At 36.6% G+C, this 20,844-nt stretch overlaps 2 protein-coding genes across 2 annotated transcripts; one reads left to right on the forward strand and one right to left on the reverse strand.

Moving 5' to 3' along the window:
- Positions 1 to 192: 192 nt before the first annotated feature.
- Positions 193 to 1,120, reverse strand: LOC133793583 (ethylene-responsive transcription factor WIN1-like). The gene is made up of 2 exons (XM_062230899.1): positions 1,041 to 1,120; positions 193 to 853 (listed from the first exon to the last, which is right to left on the reverse strand). Exons 1-2 carry the CDS (start codon positions 1,118 to 1,120, stop codon positions 313 to 315), a joined length of 621 nt encoding a protein of 206 aa, XP_062086883.1. The 3' UTR covers positions 193 to 312.
- A 2,415-nt stretch (positions 1,121 to 3,535) lies between these two features.
- On the forward strand, positions 3,536 to 5,740 carry LOC133795149 (uncharacterized). Its single transcript, XM_062232596.1, has 9 exons — positions 3,536 to 3,805; positions 3,993 to 4,196; positions 4,292 to 4,384; positions 4,484 to 4,585; positions 4,681 to 4,971; positions 5,054 to 5,092; positions 5,182 to 5,268; positions 5,358 to 5,597; positions 5,696 to 5,740. Exons 1-9 carry the CDS (start codon positions 3,536 to 3,538, stop codon positions 5,738 to 5,740), a joined length of 1,371 nt encoding a protein of 456 aa, XP_062088580.1.
- Positions 5,741 to 20,844: the final 15,104 nt, after the last annotated feature.

Here is a 20,844-nt window from a genome sequence, read left to right on the forward strand (position 1 = left end):
AATATTATTTGCAAAGAAAACCGATTTGATTAGATAGCTCATATGAACGATCGCCATGTTTATATGATACAATTAAGAACAAAAGCAAGTAGAAGAAGAAAAAAAGTAGCTAGCAACATGATCAATTGTCATTTATTCATGTAGAATAATTCAGGGGACCTATTACATACATAATTTATTTAATTTCATAATCAGAATAATCACTTAATTTAGACGCCAAGCATTTATAGAAGCTTCCCATAATGTATGGTCCCTACATTCAAGGTAGCTATATAATCATAATCATAATGATAATCATAATCATGAACTCAACTAATTATTATTATTAAGGAGCTCCTCAATCATCTGCAAGGCTACTCTCTCCTCCTCATCCAGTCCGATAGTGCCGCCACCTTCTTCTGGCCTCGTCGGCTGCACTAGAACTTGATCATCATCACCAGGGACTAGTACTTGTTGCAGAGGTTGATGGTGATGATGATCTTTGCTGTTATTATTATTAATGTTATTGGTGGTAGCGGTTGCTAGCTGAACCATCATGACCCAGTTGGAGCCAGAGCGAGACCCGGCCCGTTTCTGCCAAACGCCGATGTGGGAATTCTCAGTGTCGAGCCTGAGGCAAGTGAGGGAGGGTGACGGTGTAGTCTTGCTGAACTTCCGAAGCTTTTCACCAAGAATGGCCGAAAACGACGTCGTTGCTGCTGCAGCCATTCTATTATTATTATAGACTTGATGGTTTGGTTTAATAGGGAAGTTTGTTTTGGCATTCCGGCCACTCATCAAGATAGCTGCCTCGTCGTATGCATGGGCTGCGTCTTCTGCTGTCTCAAACGTCCCAAGCCACACCCTTCTTTTCCTGTACAAAATTACTATTAATTAATTCTTATATTTATACTTACACAAAGCATATATTATTATGTAATAATTCTCCTACAAAAACAAACAAGAAAAGGTACGTACTACATATATATGTATGGTAGTACTATTATGTATATGAAATTAAAGATGGTGAAGCAAAATTGTGAAATGTGTTCAGAGGGTACAGTAATGGATGACGAATCTCAGACACCCAGGAACCCCAATGGCGTCGCCTGACACCTCTGAATTTCTTAGGCCGAGTCATATGTTTTTGGTATAATTTCACTGGCACAGTAGAAAAATGGGTTAGAATTGGGGATATGAAAAAAGTGATGACTTTAATGGACTTCTCCTCGTAAATATATACGTATATATATGTGCATTTAACGCTACAAAACAAATATTTAACAATATTGCGTATGAAAAAACTTTGAGGCGAATCACTATCACCTTTCCTTATGCTGCGCCTGAGTTTAACCCAGTTCATGAAAATAGGTGGTTCCATTGAATTAAATACACCACGATATACGCCAATCTAAGAGGTTGTACTCACAAACCCCACAACAACTGCTTCTTTTAGTATATCTGCTCAATTTGCCCTACCTTGTTCATTGATTTTCACTTAGCAAAACGGAAGAAGAATATTTATTATTGAATTTTCACTTTGCAAAAACGGAGGAATGATAATATTTTCAGGGAGATATTGAATTTACTAATGAGAAGTAACAATATAACTTATATATTAAATGATGTATTACATAGATGAAGTATGAAATGCTGGTACTAACAGTAGGAAGGGTTATAAGGAGATGGAGATTTGTATATGATATGATATGATTCACCAACTATATGGTCTGGTTTCGGTAGGACCAATCATCCTGTACTGCTCGAATCTTTTCTGATACGCTGTGAGAATTCAGTTACGCAATATTAAATGTAAATTATGTGTGGTTTATATTGGATATTGTTGATCCAAATGAAGGTTGTAGCTAGCTCTTAGTTATGTCATCATATTATTATATTTGAATAAAGGCATTTTGTACCATACTTTAAAGTAGCAATTCATAATGACCATTAGCTGATTTACTCCATCATATATTAAATATGTATCTCCATATATTTAAAGCCTTACCAAATTTAATATCCCCGTGCATCTCCTCCTAGATTCAACTTTCAACTTTGGTTACATTTTGGAAGAACTCAACTCTGTTTAACACCACAACGAAAAATGTAATTATTTTATTATTATTAAAGTAATACACCATGATTTAGATAGAATATTTGAACACAATACATAATACACACTAAACAGTTACACTTTATTTTAGAGCACTCACTAATAATCTATCTCGCACTATTTTTAGACACACACTTATATATTGATATTTGTTAAGCGCCACCACTCATACTCAACACCACAAACACGTGACATACCGATATTGATGCAATATACACTAATACAAAAACACATTTTTAGGACACTCACATAAATGCGAGTCCATAAAGAATTTGTTTTAGGACTCGCGGAGCGAGTCCTAAAAACTATGTGTGTCCTAAAAGTTTGCGAGTCCTAAAAACTTATGTGTATCATAAAATTTTGAATTTTAAAAAACTTGAGTTTTTTAGGACTCGCAACATTCTTCGCGAGTCCTAAAAACTTATGTGTATCATAAAATTTTGAATTTTGAAAAATTTCGAATTCCCTCCAATTTTTTTTAACAAAAGTTTTATTATTATATATTAAAAAAAACCAAAAAAATCTCACAGCCCACATTTTCACTCTCTCTCCTCGGTTCCCTCTCCCTCTCTCCCAAAGTGCCACCGCCGTCCCACCTCCGGCCACCGCCACGTGCCAGTCCAATGGAAGCGCCGTCCCCCGAAACCCCCGACCCCCGGAGATGGTGACCTCACGCGCGGCCTAAGGCCCTCAACGGAGCACTTGAAGTTCGGTCGTTCATGGGTTTCTCCCAAACTTTCCGAGCATATTCCGGCCACCTCAAGCCACCACAAGCTAAACCACCACCACCACCATACTCCTTGCTTCTTGGGCTTTAAAACCCAATAGTTTGTTTTCTGAACCACCACCTTTTAATGGTGGCGCCACCACCGTCGCCAAAGGCCCGCCATCGGATTCAAAACCCACAAATTAATTTTTTTTAAATAAAAAATAAAATTTTTAAGGACTCACATTGTTTTTAGGACTCGCAATGCGAGTCTCAAAAAACCCCAGTTTTTTGGGGCTCTCAAATAGAGGACTCGCAATGCGAGTCCTAAAAAGTCTTTTTTGTAGTAGTGATAATATCGTATCACACACATTTGACTTTAATAATAATTATGGAGTATCGCTAACCAATAATAAAGTATTACCTCTTGTGGTGTTGGACACCTTAAGATATCAAATAACAACACTCTTATATATTACTTACTTAGACTCACTCTTTATAACACTCAGTGAACTCACTTTTGACACACTCAACACAAAGGACCAAAGTCCTATATATAGATGGTAAAAGTCTGTGATGAACCGACATTACCATTGCTAAAAAACTCTAGCACAATTACATGATAATGGGCTTGGCCGAAAAGCTAGAAAATTCTCCATATGTCTAAATGGTTTTTTTATTATAATGAAGTAAATTATGCATAACTACTTTATTTTTTTCAAATCTTCAAAACAGCTATGGATCCATACATGCAATGTAGATTGGCCTCACAAGATAGTATAGAATCATTTTCAAATATGTTGATGAATGATAATGGTGAAAAGAAAACTCGAGGCCCTACACAAATGCGTGAAATATGGGGAAAACGAGATGGAGAGAAGATAAAAATCACTTGCAACGATTTTGGACAGCCATATGATAAAAGTGCAAGCAAACTTTCAAGCTTTATTGGGACATTAGCACGGGATGGAAAAAATGCTCCAATTAATTATAAAACTTGGCATGAGGTACCTGCTAAATACAAACTTGGAATGTGGAAAATCATACAAGTATTAATTATTGTTTTCATGATTATTTAGTTTGGTATTTTATGTTAAAAATTGAAGTATTATGTCATTTCAATATTTGTTTAGTGTATTTATTACAATCTAGTATATTTAAATTTGTGAATAATCAGTGTTTAAATTCTTGTAGGAAAAATTTGAAATTCCTCCTCATGCTAAGAATTGGACTTTCAGAACTTTTGGAAGGAAACTTAGAGCTTGGAAATCTTATCTTAAAAAAACTTATTATTTGGAGCACTTATCTTTTGAGGAGCAAAAGAAATATAAAGACAAACGAGTATATGATGATCAATGGGAGGAACTAATAAAATATTGGGCAACAGAAAGTGCAATGGTATTTTTCATTCAAACTTTTATTAACTTGCATTATTTTCATTGTATTTCAAGAATTGTTTACTAACTAAATTTTAATCTTTAATATTCTTTTAGAGAAAGAGTGCTAAAAACAAGACTAGTCGTGCAGAAAAAAAATACAACCATACAACTGGTACAAAGAGTTTTGCTCAACTTAGAGCATTACAGGTAAAATTTATTTAGTATTTTAACATTAACATTTGAATATTATTTCAAAATTAGGTAAATTTCATTGCTTTTTAATTAAAATAATATGTTCTTTTGTAGAAAAAAGATGGTGCAAGTACACCAACACGTGCAACCATGTTCAAAATCTGCTACTCAAAAAAAGATAAGAGCATTACTAATGAGAAAACAAAAGAAGCAATGGTATGATCCAATTATTCTTAATTAATGTGTTATTTCTTGCTTGCTAGTTTAGTTTAATCTTAACTTACATGTTTACAATATTAAATCAATAATAGTTACAATTACAAGAGAAAGAAGAACTGATTGAAGATGCATCAAAAGAAAAGAGTATGAATGACGTTTTTTCTGAAGTTATGGGTAAAGAAAAACATGGATCAGTTCGCATGTATGGATTTGGTGTTTGCCCATCTGATGTGTGGAAGGATAAATCAACTTGGAGAAGAAACCAAAATGAGTATGTAGATACTCTGCAGTCAGAAGTAAATGATCTAAGGTCTCAAGTTCAAATTCTTACTAAGACTATTTTGCGCAAGCAAAATAATGGCAATGATATATCTACACTTCAGGTTAGTCAAACTACTAGTTTTTCATTTATTTTAATTATTGACAACAAGTTGTACTAACTACATTAAATTTAATTATGTGCAGCCATTACATTATAATGAAAATGCTACATCTTCACACCTGGTTAAGATTTATTTTATTTTGTTGATTTTTAAGTTACTAACCTATAAACTATATATAGTTATTTTGCTAATTTATTGTTATATATGTAGGCCATAAATGCTAGTACCTTACATAACAAAGAAACTCAACGTCAACTATGGTTTTCATCTTCAGCATATAATACTCCTGTTGTTGAGGTACTACTATTATATTATCATTTTTTAAAATATTTATAAGTGGATCCTCCACTATGGAAATTATTCATTTATTAATATAATACATACAGGTTGGAGAAGTAGTCAATCTTAAGAGTGTCACTAGTGAGCCTGAAACAATTGCTATTGGTATCGTTTTAAGTAGAGATCCATCAAAAGAAGTTGGAGGAAAAAAGCTTGGATCCTTTTTTTCTGAAGTTATAGTACAAGTTCCTATTAAGCCTGACGAACAACTGATTAAATCATATGGACATTTTAAGACAATTGGTCAAGTTGTTGGAGCCCCTATTGCATGGCCAACAACATTTGTGGTAAGCTAAATTAAAAAGTTACAATAATTATCTTCCATTAAATGTCATTATATATATGTGTATGCAAATAATTTTATATGATTTATATTCTCTTGCAGATTCCAAGGGAATCAGATACACAACTTGGTGACTCAATGCTATGATTTTATGTTGTAGAAATTAAACTCATGTATGTATTTTTTTTTTCTTTTGTTGGTGTTTATTTCAATGTTTTTGTACATAGAAGTTCCATTGTTGTTGTTGTTTTAAGAAATGTTATTTTGCTACAATTATGTATTATTTACAATATTTATCAGACTTTTTGTTGTTGATTATTATGATATATTTGTGAATATTACTTAAGTTAAATGTGTATAAAAATATTTTAGAATAAAAAACATCTCCAATACTTGAAAAATAAAACGCAAGAATTAATTATCAAATATGTACTTAATATTCTTTTAAATATATTAAAAAATACTTTAATAACATTTTTAGTTTAGTAACATTTATTAAAATGTCACTAAAATTATTTTTAATATAAAAAATAAATATAAAATTTATTATAATAAATAATATAGTGACATTTGAAAATGCTATTAATAATTATTTAGTGACATTTTTAAATGTCATTAAAAAAATACTATTGTTACATTTGAAAATGTCACTAGTTTTTACTCACATTGGCATATCTTACATTTACTACAAATGTCACAAAAATTGTAAATGTTACTAAAAACATACAGTAGTCACATTTTCAAATGTCACTGTATCAATATTTTGGTGTAGTGAATACTCCAACTTTGCTTCTATTAATTTTATAGCTTCTAAATTTTTTGGGTAGATTAATGTTATAAGGCATTCTAAGGTGACCATTGCCCAATACATTATACATTATACATTATATGTGTAGTTAAATTTAAAATTGAATTTCACTTATTTAAAGAGTCCCCTGGCAAAATAACTTATTTTGGCATAGTTTTGATATTTTTTTTGCAAAATAGCATTCGACACTTGAGATAGGTAGTCGAAATTTTTCAGACATGTTGTCAAATTCAAATAGCTAATCGAAATTTTTAGACAGCTGGTCAAAATTTTAAACAGAGTTCATTTTGTAAAAAGTTATCAAAACTAGATCAAAGTGCAAAATGACTCCAAAAAATAGGTCATTTTCACCAATTACTCTTATTTTAAATATAATATAATAAATTGTGTTTATTATGTATTAACCACACATAAGATCATCTCCAATGCAATATGTAAATTTTATGCCAAATTTAGCACAAAAAAATGATTTAATTTTATATTTGGCCTAATATTTGTAATTGTACTCCAATACACAAGATGCAAATTAACACAAAAAAACCAATAATTCATTTAATATTTATTGAGAATACACAAAAATTAATGTTTTTACTATCCAAATTATGTACTCTAAGAAATTTACCATTAAAAAAATAAATAATAAAAGATATATGGTTGGTCATTAATTGTTAACTACTCAATTATAATAATTAGTGACAATATGGTAAATAAAAAAAATAACATTTATTGATATTCCAAATTTAACTCATGTTATATTTTGTGTCAAATTTGACATATTTTTTGGAACACCATTGGTGTTATATTTTTTGTAAAATATGCTAAATATTGCATTGTAACAGCTTTTTAGCTAGGTGTTGATAGATACCTTAAAAGTGCTATATCACAATATTCTTTTGTGTATGATAATTACTCGTGTTGTGTTGCTTTTTTTTTTTAAGATGTCGAGTATTATTAAGTAACTACATTACAAATAAATTGTGTACGTGTTTTCTGAAAATTGCTATTTTGAAATGTGTTATTTACACTAATTACTTCATAATAATTATATTTTTCTAATTATTTAGTAATATCGTGAAGTCATATTTTTCTGTATTAAATTTAAAAAAAAATCATATTTATGAAAAAATTCCCGTTCTCTAATCTTATTTGACTGACCGCAAGGTAAGTATGAGAGGGTTTGGGCAATTAATGCTCCAATAGTTACAGACTAGCTAAAGCATAGCCCAGTTTTATATAATGGATAGGGCTTTGGAGCTCGAGAGCCAGTAATGGCCAAGTCCAATTTCTTTCAAATTAGGCCCATTGGGCTAATTGGGCCGCAGTGTTGAGTTGGAATGGAGTTAGTGCGGGAGGAGAACGTGGCTGTGGGTCCCTCAGTCACGGGCAAGACAGCGATCCAATCCAATCCCAACGTGGTGTCAGCAACGTTATGAAACGTGCCACGTTTCTATTGAGTAAATAAATATCGACTATCATAGTACGTGGGCTCCATCTTATCCTAAACTCCAAAATCTAATAATAACATTCAGCGGTGCTGACGATGGGACTGTTGAGCTCATCTCAGCCGTCGACTCTTAACACCTATAATTAACTAATGTGTCGGCAATGACTAGGACAAAAGTTTGAGAACGACCATCAAAATTATCAAGGCATCTTGCTTCATTTTGACAATTAGGCATTAGCTTATTCATTTATTGTACATTTCTTTAAATTTTTGTAAGAGCAAATCCATATCAAATATGGACGTACATTAATGTCTTAAATTTAGATGTACGACTTTTTCTTTCTCGAAATAAAATGTCACGAATGTAATTAATTAAGGGATTATAAAGGTTTCTTTATTAATATTAAACTAATTAAAATAAGATATTTTATTTACCCTAAATGTTTTTTATATTGATGTATTTTTAATTAAGTTTCTTATTTTATAATAATTTAAATACCAATTTTTTTTTTTGAAAGAGATTTAAATACCAATTTAAAATATACTTATTTGACATTCTTGTGTAAACACTGTTATAAACCCTACAGTGCCGACATTATTTATTATTAATACAAACTTATAAATTTTTAGACTTCTTAGTATACTATAAATTAGGAAATTTTTTTGGTAGGGCCTTCAAAAAGAGCCTTATCGTAGGGCTCTCAGTATTTCTCGACCAGTGAACAGTTTTCGGCGTGACTTTTTTTTATGACCGTGTATATTGTAGCTATTTAGACCATCAATGCGATTTTCAGAAAATTCCGAATAGTTTACGGTACCGAAAATTTGGTTCAAACATGTTGTTGCACGCGTGACTAATTTTTTTTTATGCGCGTGGAAATTAACATTTTTTAACCTAGTTTTCGGTACTGTAAACTATTCGGAATTTTCTGAAACTTTGCAGGATGCTCTAAATAGCTACAATATATACGGTCATAAAAAAAATTCGCGCCAAAAACTGTTCACGGGTCGAGAAACACTGAAAGCCCTACCAATAGGACTTAAAGTGAAACCCCTACATGAGAATTGTCGCTATAAATTATATCTTGAAGCTTAAATATTTAGGAAAGGTACATATATAATAGTACAATCTTATGGGGGCGTGTTCACTTCACATAATTTTTTAAAAGAAATTAATATAGTATCATCCATAGATCCCCTAATTCTAATTATGACTGCTTTTTTAAAAGATGTAAAGTGCGAGGTCCAATAGAAAGGCATTTTATACATATAAATTTTATATGTAATGTCAATAAAATCTTTTTTTTTTTTTAGATAAGATTGTGTGATTTTTAATAGATCTGCGTGTGTAGAAATTATTATTATTATTGCTATTATTATATTATTTTATATAATATAATGTTAGACTAAATAAAATGACAAAAATATGATTTATCACACAAATAAGATTTGTCACGCTTTGTAACATAATATTTAGAGTTACAAATTGAACATGTGTGGGTGTCCAAGTATAACATATTTTAGAGTTACAAATTTGTTACTTCCAAATATCACAAAATAATGTGTAGATTGAGAGATACACATTTTCTATTGCATGTATTGAGACGTTTTGGAAAAAGATGCAAAATTGGGAGGCTTTAACAATCTTCACGCTACGACTGGTGCTGCTGGCAACCAAATTCCATTTTTTCTTTTTTCCAATTTGAATGATTTTAACATCTCAAGTAACTCTCAAATCTTCATTTTAATTTCATAAACATCCAATTAAATATTAGTAATAGCTAAGAGGGTTGGTAGAATTTGAAATTCAAAGAGTGTCTCAAAACTCTATAAATACAAGCATGATGCCCACCTGTAAGACACACTATTTTCTATTCACAAAGCACTTGGCTAAAAAAACACCAAAAAATTTGATAATTCCAAATAGCTATTTCCATACTTTGAGAGTCCTTTGGTATTAAGAGAAGATGAGAAATAAGCTTTTTAACAAAGGTCTTGAACCTTGTTCAAATTGATCATCCACACTATTATACACTTTGGTTGTGCGAGAGTTCTTGTTCTTATTCTTGTTTCTTTATTTATTTCTTTAGTTTATATATTTATTTGTATTATTTATGCTTTGAGTTGTATTCTTCTTCTTCTACGTCTTTCTATTTTATTTGTATTTATTGCAATTGAGTTGTAACATTTTTGTAATCAATTACCTTGTCTATTTTATTTTTGCATAGAGCTGTTATTTGGTTTTCCCTATTTCCATTGAATAATATATGTTTACCCAAAAACGGACTACCTGATGACGTGGCATGATTGATCTACACGTGGGATGCACGTGGCAGTTTTAAGTGAGCATATCTTGATTGGCCATCGACCAGGAGAACATGGGCTTATCAAGTATCATAATTATGGGCAACCAGCCTGGTCGTATATACTCATTTATTTTCTTTAGATATACAATCTTGTAATTACATATTAATTGCAATTTTCATTATTATTTAAATACGTATGTATTAAGTGTAATTAAGGTCCATTGGCTCGTGTAGACCTCCTTGAGCCTATAAATAAGATTCAAAGGGCTCAAGAGATGGGACTTTTTTTACTTTCGAACATTTGGCTTGAAAACACTTGAGCTGAGAGATTCTGAGAGAGAAAAAGAGTGTTGTTATCCATCACAATTGTATTTATCTGAGATTTAGTGAAACTCGTGAACCCTAGTTCATTGATCACTGTTCTTGGAATACTACATATATAAGAACACTATGTGGATGTATGTTATTACCATTCTATTGGGGTCGAACCACTATAAATTGTTTGTGTCGTTTATCTTTTCGTCTGGATTTCTTCTTGTTTTCATCTTACTTTATATTATTTATCTGACTCCGTGTCGTTGACCAATTCGAGGATCAACATTTTGGTGCTTTTATTGAGAGACGAACTCAAGATTTCCAATAAGATTAAATGGCAAAAACATCCTGAAAGACAGGACAAACTTCTGGTGCCGCATCAACCGAGCCTCCTCCACAAAATGTGGTTGAAGATGAACCACAGTTGGATTTCGAAGAGGTGGAAATGGATTCTGAGCCCTTGAGGACAACACTGATTGTGTTGCAGGAGGAGTTAGCCAATCTGAGGGCTAATCACGAGAATGTGGCTGAGACGATGGCATTGCAACAGAGGGAAATTGACCTTCAACGTCAAGAGTTGCATGAGCGACAGGCTGACATGGACCGCCGACAGAGAGACGCCACTGCCGCCCTGGAAGCAGCCATTCAATTGGCCCGAGGACAACCTGCGCCAACTTCCCAACCGAATCAGCCACCAAGTGTACCACCACAACAAGGCCCAAACTCAAGTCATCCACCTCAACCAGCAAGCCCTCTAAGGCCGTAGCAACCTCCTGCTGCTCAATAGGATATTCCATTTCAAGATCCTGAGCAATAGTGTAACACCATGGATACCCCAAGACTGTTACAGTGAACATTGAACCGTGAATTTAACTCGCTACCCGAGTTCTTTGGTTAAAAACGTGCTTCTAGGTGTTATTAATAGGTTAATGTGGAAAATCAATCAAAATGAAATGATATATTTTATTTAAAACATAAAACTGTTCATGGGCCCATAAAAACGTTTACCAGTTATTTACAATGCAAAATGGACACTACATTATAAAATTTACAACCTGCTGATCTAAGTGGCAAAAATAGGGTAAACCCCCTAGTTCCCCTGAGAACTCCATAACCGTGGTGGTCAAGCGGCCGCATATGTACACAACACCACCTAAGCTATCCACTCAAGGCTGGGTGAGCTTTTCTTTCCCTTTACCTGCACCACATAGCACCCATGAGCCAAAGCCCAGCAAGAAAACACAATAATGCAAGCATATAATATCAAATGATAATCATACAGAGCTTTTAGCTCTGAGCAGATGAGTGAATATCACTTTGTGTTTACAATAACCATGAATGAGCTTATAGCTCTTAATCAAATGAGTGATTTAACACTTGAGGTTCTGGTAAACCATAATGAGTGACTGACAAGCAAGTCACTATCTTAAACAGATGAGTGACTGATGGGTAAGTCACACGGGGCTCGGCACCCACAACCATGTGACTAAATAGTCACTGTGGCTCTAAGTAACTAGCCTTTGGATAGACAAGCGCTTATAGTATTCATCGAACTTGAGGTCGGTCTGGCATTAACGCTCTTCTGAGTCATTTAATGCAGATGTCGATTAGATCTAATCTTTGTTGGCTTGCGTTGAACACGCTAAAGCCGTTCCTGACTTATGAGTCAGCACTGTGTGACCAGTGCCCATTACCACTGCCGAACTTGACTAATGAGTCACAGCTTCACAGTTGATACTGACACCTTTGCCAATTCTAATTATTCAGTCAGTGTCATACACAAGTGAGCAATATTTGCTAAGCATTCAATATTCAATCCATGTCCACATTTAAACATTCAACATGCCTCATGAATAACCATGCATGTCACATATGGGGTGCAGTTTTCTTACCTCTGATTCGAGCGAGAATTAGTATAAGAGCGACCCTTGAGAACGATCAACCTTTAAGTTCCTTAGCGGTCACCTAGTCATAACCAAATATGGGATTACATCAATAAAATGAATAACAAAGGTTCCCGAACCAAGATCTAGCCTTCGGGACATCAAATCCCACTAATCCGGGTAGTAGGAACGATCCCGATGCCTAAAACTGAGTTCCCCAGGATCAAAAGACCAAATTGGCCTCAAAACCCTTCACGAGCCGCGGCCCCCAGCCACACCAGGACCAAGCGCTGCGGTGCCCTATACCCAGTGCCGCGGCCCCCAGGACACACAAAACCCATCTCCTTCTTCTTCGAGCTTGGGCCGCAGCGCCCAAGAACAGGGCGCGACCCCACTTGGGAAACCTACCATAACTCCGATTTATCCCATTTTAAACCTTCCAAAAACATACCTAAACATCTCCAAATCCAAAAATCAAAGTTCCCAAACTTCCTAATTATCCAAAATCATCAAATCCCGAGGCTTAAACGAATCAAAAGTTCATCGATACACAAAATCCAAATAAAAGCTTAGAAACTCTAAAAAATCAAAACTTAAAGCTTGAATTACCTTTGATTGGGTTGTTTCTCGTTAAATCCTTCGGTCAAGAAGCTATTAATCTTTCCTAGGATCGTTATGTCTCGATCCTCGCTTGATTCTGACTCCTAGAACTCAAGATGTCTTCGAAATTGCCACGAACGGTAAAAAGAACTAACGGGAAGAGAGTGAAAGGTGTTTTAATGTACGGTTCTTTCTGACAGACTACTTCAGGCTTAAGCAACCTCAAATAAAACCTAATGCTCGGGGTCCCAAAAACATCACCGGGGATAAAATAGTCAAAACTCCCAAAATTTCCTCATGATCTCAATAACTCCCAATTTATCATCAAATAAACATTTTCATTATCCAATATCCCAATAATTGACCCCGTTATGACAAAATCGCTAATTTGCAACATAGGACCGTCTTATGCCGAATAGCTCGAATATATCCCCATAATAATGGGATCTCATCCATAAATCACAATATGCACCAAAATACACAAATATGCCCTCAACGAGCTAAATTACCAAAATGCCCTAATAATTAAATGTGGACCCACATGCATGCATTTAACATCATATTATAATATAATTCACATAAACATGCATATAATCATTTAGTGGCATAATTAAACAATTATGGCCCTCTCGGTCTACTAATCCAACCATTAAACTGCATTAGAGATTTTGGGGCATTAGAACTATCCCCTCCTTATAGAAATTTTGTCCTCGAAATTTAACTGAACAGCTCGGGATACTAATTCTGCATATCTGACTTCAGCTCCCAGGTCGCTCCCTCAACCTTGCTGTTCCTCCACAATACCTTAACCAAGGATATCGTCTTATTCCCGAGGACCTTGTCCTTTCTGTCAAGTATCTGGACTGGCTGCTCCTCAAAGGAGAGATTTGCCTCGAGCTCCAGATCTTCATAACTCGAGAGGTACCGGCAAGAGGAGGAAATAGAGCGATCAGCAGGTCGCGTCATAGCCAGTCACGTTTTAGGGACAGTCATGATTACAATGAAGATGATTCCGGGAGAGGAAATGCTGGTCGAGGGCAAGGAGAGAGAGGTGGAGAAATGAACCCCCCATTAAGAGAAAATATGCTTATGAGCTAGAATGCTGGGGTGCAGCCTAGGCAACCTAACGTCTTTGATTGGTTGGGCGCTAGCAAGTAAAGGCGTAGAGATGATGACTTGAGGGATGTGCTCAACGATAGGTGGGAAAGGCACGATGAGGACACTCCTCTAGCACCAGTCTCCCCAGCTGTAAGGCCCTAATCTCCAGGGACCGTTACGGTGCACATTATTAGCAGTGCTAAACTCGCTAATCGAGTCATTTGGCCATAAACGTGTAACTAAGTATGATTAGCAGTTTAGGGATTAAAATTTTTTGTTAAGATATAACGTTTCACTAGAACGTTTACTGTATACATTGGGATCCCAAAAATATAATTTAAAGGTCTATTACAATAAAATATTTACAACCAGCCAATCTAAGCGACAAAACAGGGTTTAACCCTAGTTCCTCTCCTTCAAACCTCGGTCGTGGCGGTCGAGTAGCTGCATATGTACACATCGTCACCTAAGCTCTCCAACTCAAGGATGGTCCAACTTTCTTTTGCCTTTACATGCACCACATAGCACCCGTGAGCCAAAGCTCAGCAAGAAAACTCAATATGCCCATGAACAGTCATATCATGATATCAAATTATATCTGGCATGCCTAGCAAACATAGCTCTATTCAAGCATGCAAGTAAATTCAAATAATGTTGGGGAATCTAGGATAAGAAATCCTAACCTCCTAATTGGATGACTATCAAGTCAATCCTAATCAGATGAGTGATTTAACACTTGAGGTTCTGGTAAACCATACTGAGTGACTGACAAGCAAGTCACCACAGGGCTCAGTACCCAAAGCCATGCAAATGATGATCAGAATAATCATACAGAGCTTATAGCCCTGAAGAGATGAGTGAATATCATTTTGAGGTTCTGTTAAACCATAATGAGTGACTGACAAGCAAGTCACTATGGGGCTCGGTGCCCATAGCCGTGTAACGAAACCGTTACCTGGGCTTTCCTACAATGGCTCTAATCAGATGAGTGACTGATGGGTATTCACTAGCTTAAACAGATGAGTGACTGATGGGTAAGTCACACAAGCACTTTTAGTTTTCATCGAACTTGAGGTCGGTCCGGCATTAATGCTCTTGTTGAGTCATCTAATGCAGATGTCGATTAGATCTAATCTATTATCGGCTTTGTGTTCATGACGCTTATGCCGTTTCTGGCTCCCAGGTCAGTAACACACGACCAATGCCAAATCTGAATGATCAAGGCCATGCACAAGTAAGAAATGCTACCAAACATATATCATATGTCAAATATGCTACTTAACAATTGCTAGCATAATTGGAATCACACATAAACACAGAGACTCAAGCTCTGAACATTGTCATATTCAATATTCATGGGATGCCCTAATCACATGTTTCTAGTGCATTACATGCATCACATTTAAACATCTAACATGCCTCAATAATAACCATATACAAGTGAGCAAGATTGCTAAGCATTCAATATGCTATCAATGTTCACATTTAAACATCCAACATGCATCAAGAATAACCATGCATGTCACATATGGGGTGCAGTTTTCTTACCTTTGGTCCAAGCACAGGTTACCAATAAACGAGTCACAAGCGCGATCCTTACTCCAAGCCTCTAGTGATAACCTAGTCACAACCATAAATGGTGATCCAATTAGTTCAAGTTTTAAAACCAATCCTGGAACCAAGACCTAGCCTCCGAGACATCAAATCCCACTAAATCGGGTAGTAGGAACAGTCCCAAGGCCTAAGGTTTGAGTTCCCAAGCTTAAAACATCATTTCGACCATAAATACCCTCAAGCGCCGCGACCCCAACTCACTGAGCTGCGACCCCCAGCCAAAACAGAGGCATCAGGGGCAAGTGCTGCAGCACCCCACACCTAGTGCCCAGCCCCCAGCACACACACAGCCTTCCACCTGCTTCTTCGAGCCTGGGCCGCGGCCCATCCTCGGACCAGCCATTTTTCCCCGTTTTCAACCTTTTAAAACCTCCCAAAAACATATCCAAACATCTTCAAATTCAAAAATCAAAGTTCCCAAACATCCCCAAGATCCAAAACCAACAAAACCTAAGTCTCAAATCTAATAAAAACTCATCAAAACACAAAGTCCAATTCAAGCTTAAAAACTTTAAAAACTTAAAACTTGAATTACCTCCGATTGAGTTTTTTCCAACTAAATCCCCCATCTAATTAGCTTCTAATCTTTCCTAGGATCGCTATGCCTCGATCCTTGCTTGAATCCGAGTCCTAGACCTCAAGTTTCCTTGAAAATGTGATCGGGAGACGAAAATGGAACTTAGAGGGAGAGAGAACTTCCTGAACGTTCTTTTTACTCCTATAAAGGTTACTTCAAGCTTAAGTAACCTCAACCCATTCCTAACACTCGGGGTCCCGAAAACACCCCCGGGAACAAAATAGTCAAAACCTCTAGAATTTCCCCCTGATCTTACTAACTCCCAATTTGTCATCAAATATTGATTCCCATTACCCAATAACCCGGTAATGCTCTAAACACCCCTTGACTCACTCCGAGTCAAGAATAAATCCCGTTGTGAGTTTCCCACTAGCTTACCTCCTAGGATCGTCTCATGCTGAGTAACCCTAGCATAACCAAATAATAATAAAGCACCACACACATATCACATATATGTCAAATATGCCCGAAATGGCCAAAATATGAAAATCACCCAATTACTCATAAATGGGTTCACATGCATATTTAATACACCCAAACATGCATATTATCATTTAATAACACAATAAATCAATTATGGCCCTCCCGGCCTCCTAATCAATGTCTTAAACCTTATTAGGTGTAACGCCCTGGCTACCCCAGAACAGTTACGGAGAACGGTGGACCGGAAATTTGACTCGTTGCCTGAGTCCTTTGGTCAAAAACGTGCTCTAAGTGTAATTAACGGGTTAAGGTATAAAACCAATAAAAAGGAAATGGAGATTTTCATTACAAACCGCTCTGCAGAGCTAAACAAAACATTTGCAAGTAGTTCTCAGTACAAAATGGTCATTACTGTTTCAAATTTACAATCTCGCCGACCTAAGCGGCAAAAATAGGGTAAACCCCCTAGTTCCTCTGAGAACTCCTTGGCCGTGGTGGTCAAGCGGCCGCATATGTACACAACACCACATCAGCTCTCCACTCAAGGCTAGGTGAGCTTTTCTTTCCCTTTACCTGCACCACATAGCACCCATGAGCCATAGCCCAGCAAGAAAACATAATACTTTTCATAAACATTATCAAATGATTATCATTATAATCACACTGAATCATAAAGCTTTCAAACAAGCAAATGAACATCACATGATTTTAGCGGGAGAGTGGCTGTTAGGTAAGCCACTAGCCTCCAAGCTCTGTTTTCTAGCGGGAGAGTGGCTGCTAGGTAAGCCACTAGCCTCCAAGCTCTGTTTTTCATTCATCGACCCTCAGGGTCGGTCAGGCATTAATGCTCCTTGAGTCATTCAATGCTAGTAGTCGATTAGATCTAATCTCTGTTGGCTTGCGTGATTCACGCTAAGGCCGTTCTGACAAATAAATCAGCGCTACCTGACCTGTGTCCAGTATCACTGTCGAACCTGACAAATAAGTCACAGCTTCACAGCTGATACTAACACTTTTGTCGATTCTGTACTCAATCCATGTCCATATTTACACAATCAACATGCCTCACAAATATCCATGCATGTCACACTTTGGGTGCAGTTTTCTTACCTTCGATTCGAGCTAGAATGAGCAAAAGAACGACCCTTGAGAACGGTTTAGCTTTTAGTCCTTTAGCGGTTACCTAATCACAACACATATGGGATACCATCAATAATCAAAATAATCAAGGGTTCTCAAACCATTACCTAGCCTCCAAGGGATCAATCCAAACTAATCCAAGTAGTAAGGACACTCCCAAGGCCTAAAACTAGGTTTCCGGGGTCAAAACGAGCAAATGGGGCGAAAACAGGGCAAGGGCTGCGGCCCTAGCACCTTGGGCCGCGGCCCCCAGGGTTCTCTGAGGCTAGGGCTGCGGCCTGGGCCGCGGCGCCCAGCAAGGCCAATTTCCTGACACCTGCTTCTTCGAACTAGAGCGCGACGCTCAAGAACATGGCCGCGGCCCCCAACCCTGGGCCATTCCCAACCGCGTTTCTAACACTCCAAAGCCTCCAAAAACATACCTAAACATTCCCCAATCATCAAAACAAAGTTCCCAAGCTTCCCCATGCATCAAAAGCCTCAAAACCCAAGGTTCAAACGGATCGGAAACTCAACAATTCACAAAATCAATTCAAAGCTTAGAAACTCGGAAAAACTCAAAACTTAAACTTCGATTACCTTCAATTAGGTTGTTTTCCGTCGAATCCTTCGGTTAAGAAGCTTCTAACTTTCCTGGGATCGCTATGCCTCGATCCTCACTCGATTCCGACTCCTAGAACTCAAGATTTCGTCAAATATGCTCCGGGTGGCGAAAACGAACTAACAAAGGGAAACGAGAGGTTTTCTATCGTATGTTCTATCTAATAAGCTACTTCAACCTTAAGTAACCTCAAATAAAACCTAATGCTCGGGGTCCCGAAAACACCCCCGGGGACATTATAGTCAAAACCTCCAGAATTCCACCCTGATCTCAAATATTCCCAATTTATCACCAAATGAACATTTCTATTACCCCAAAATTGACCCCGTTATGGTAAAACTGCTAATCCACTAAAAATAACCATCTCATGTTGCTTAGCTCGAATATGTCCCAAAATAATGGAATCCCATTCACAAATCAAGTTATGCACCCAATTACACAAGTTACCCTCAACGGGCCAAATTATCATCACACCTCTATAATTATAAATATGGACTCACATGCATGCATTTCACATCATATTATAATATAATTAATATATACATGCATTTAATCAATTAATAACATAATTAAGCAAGTATGGCCCTCCCGGCCTACTATTCATGCCGTTAGACACATCGGAGAATTCGGGGCATTACATTAGGAAATTTGGGGCATTACACCAGCGATACCAAACGCAGTACAGGCCCAGATCGATGCATTGAATCAGGCCGTCCAATAGCTAGGGGGGAGCCGAACATCCCACATCGAGTATGATCGGAGAAGAGGCACTCCATTCATACAGAGAATAGAGATGGCAGAAACCCCAAGAAAATTTAAGATGCCAGTATTGCCCAACATCGATGGAGATGGGGACCCAGTATCTCATGTGAATAAATTCGAGATACAGATGGACATCCAGAAGGTGTCGGATGACACTCGCTGCAGAATCTTTCCGGCCACCTTATCCGATACTGCTCAGGAATGGTTTTTCAAATTCCCTCCTGCTAGCATAGTGTCATGGGAGATGTTCGTAAAGAAGTTCTACGGGCAATTCTACGCTGGTCGAGTACATCCGGCTGAAGCCAACCAACTGGTTGAGATACGCCAGAAGGAAGGAGAGACCCTAAAGGAATATGTTCAGTGTTTTACGCGAGCGACAGTTGGAGCTAAGACGGTTGGCGATAAGGGGAAAATGATGGCACTTACTACTGGAGTGCGGCGCCACTCACCCCTCTGGAACAGTTTAAGGAAAAATGAGGTGAAGAGTAGCCAAGAATTTCTAGAACGAGCAGACCGGTACATCAAGCTCGAAGAGGCGATTGCTAACGAAGGGAAGTCGCCGGCAGGAGACAATGGGCCCAAGGAAGATCCCGCCAAAGCCGCCAATGGGTCAGATAAGCTTAATGGCAACGGCAAAAACAATGGGAAACACGGTGGAAAAAGGGCAAACAACGAGCAGACAACGTCTGAGATTAAGAGCCCAAAAAGTAATTGGTACGAGCCAAGGTTCACCAATTACACAACCCTAGTCGACAATAGAGCAGAAGTGTACCAAGCGACCAGCACCAATGTCCCTTACAAGCATCCAGCTCCGATAAGGAAAGATATCTCCAAAAGAGATACAATGAAGTTTTTTCGTTTTCACAACGACTATGGTCATGAAACCAATGAGTGTAACCATATGAAATTGAGTTCCTTATCAGACAAAGACACCCGAGGAGATATGTACGAGCCACTGGAGGTTCTCAACGAGAGGCTCAAGGAGGCAACGAACAAGCACCTGTACACCAACGCTCGCCCCCTTTACAGCCATCTCCTATGGCGGGTACATTGCTAACCATTGCAGGAGATAGTGGGAAGGCAAGGGAGCATACGCCCGAATGATGGACCCAAAACGGGTATGTTTTAAAAATTTATAACTCGCAAGTGCCCGAATCGTATGTGAAATATAGTGTTCGTGTAAGCATGAGATCGAACCCAAATGAGTTCTCCAAAATAAAAAAGAAAACTATTTTAAACCAAAATTAATAAATTCTAACCTAGCTCCAAAGATTGGTGAGATTTAATGTCGTGAACATAAAATAAAAGATTTAAAATAAAGCTATTTAAGATAATAAAAATAAACCAAATATGATTTTGAAAATAAGTTGTAAAAGAACGATTATTAAGATACTAGAATCCACAAAATGTAAGTTTAATAATACTTATTGATTCCCAAGTTTTAGTAATAGTTAAAATAAATCAAACTATCATTTTCTAAATAGATTTACAATTTTAAGCACAAATTATTTATAAAAAGATAGAATTTTTCTTCACTTTTCAAAAAGTATAATTTCATAATATTTAATGTGAATCAACCTAATGAAACAGCAAAAAATCAAATAATGTTATTTATAAGGCAAAACATAATATTTTTGTTTTTAGCATTAAATGTGTACAATTTAATGACACATCTTACAC

Source organism: Humulus lupulus, chromosome 8, assembly GCF_963169125.1.
Source record: "Humulus lupulus chromosome 8, drHumLupu1.1, whole genome shotgun sequence".
Lineage (NCBI taxonomy): Eukaryota > Viridiplantae > Streptophyta > Magnoliopsida > Rosales > Cannabaceae > Humulus > Humulus lupulus.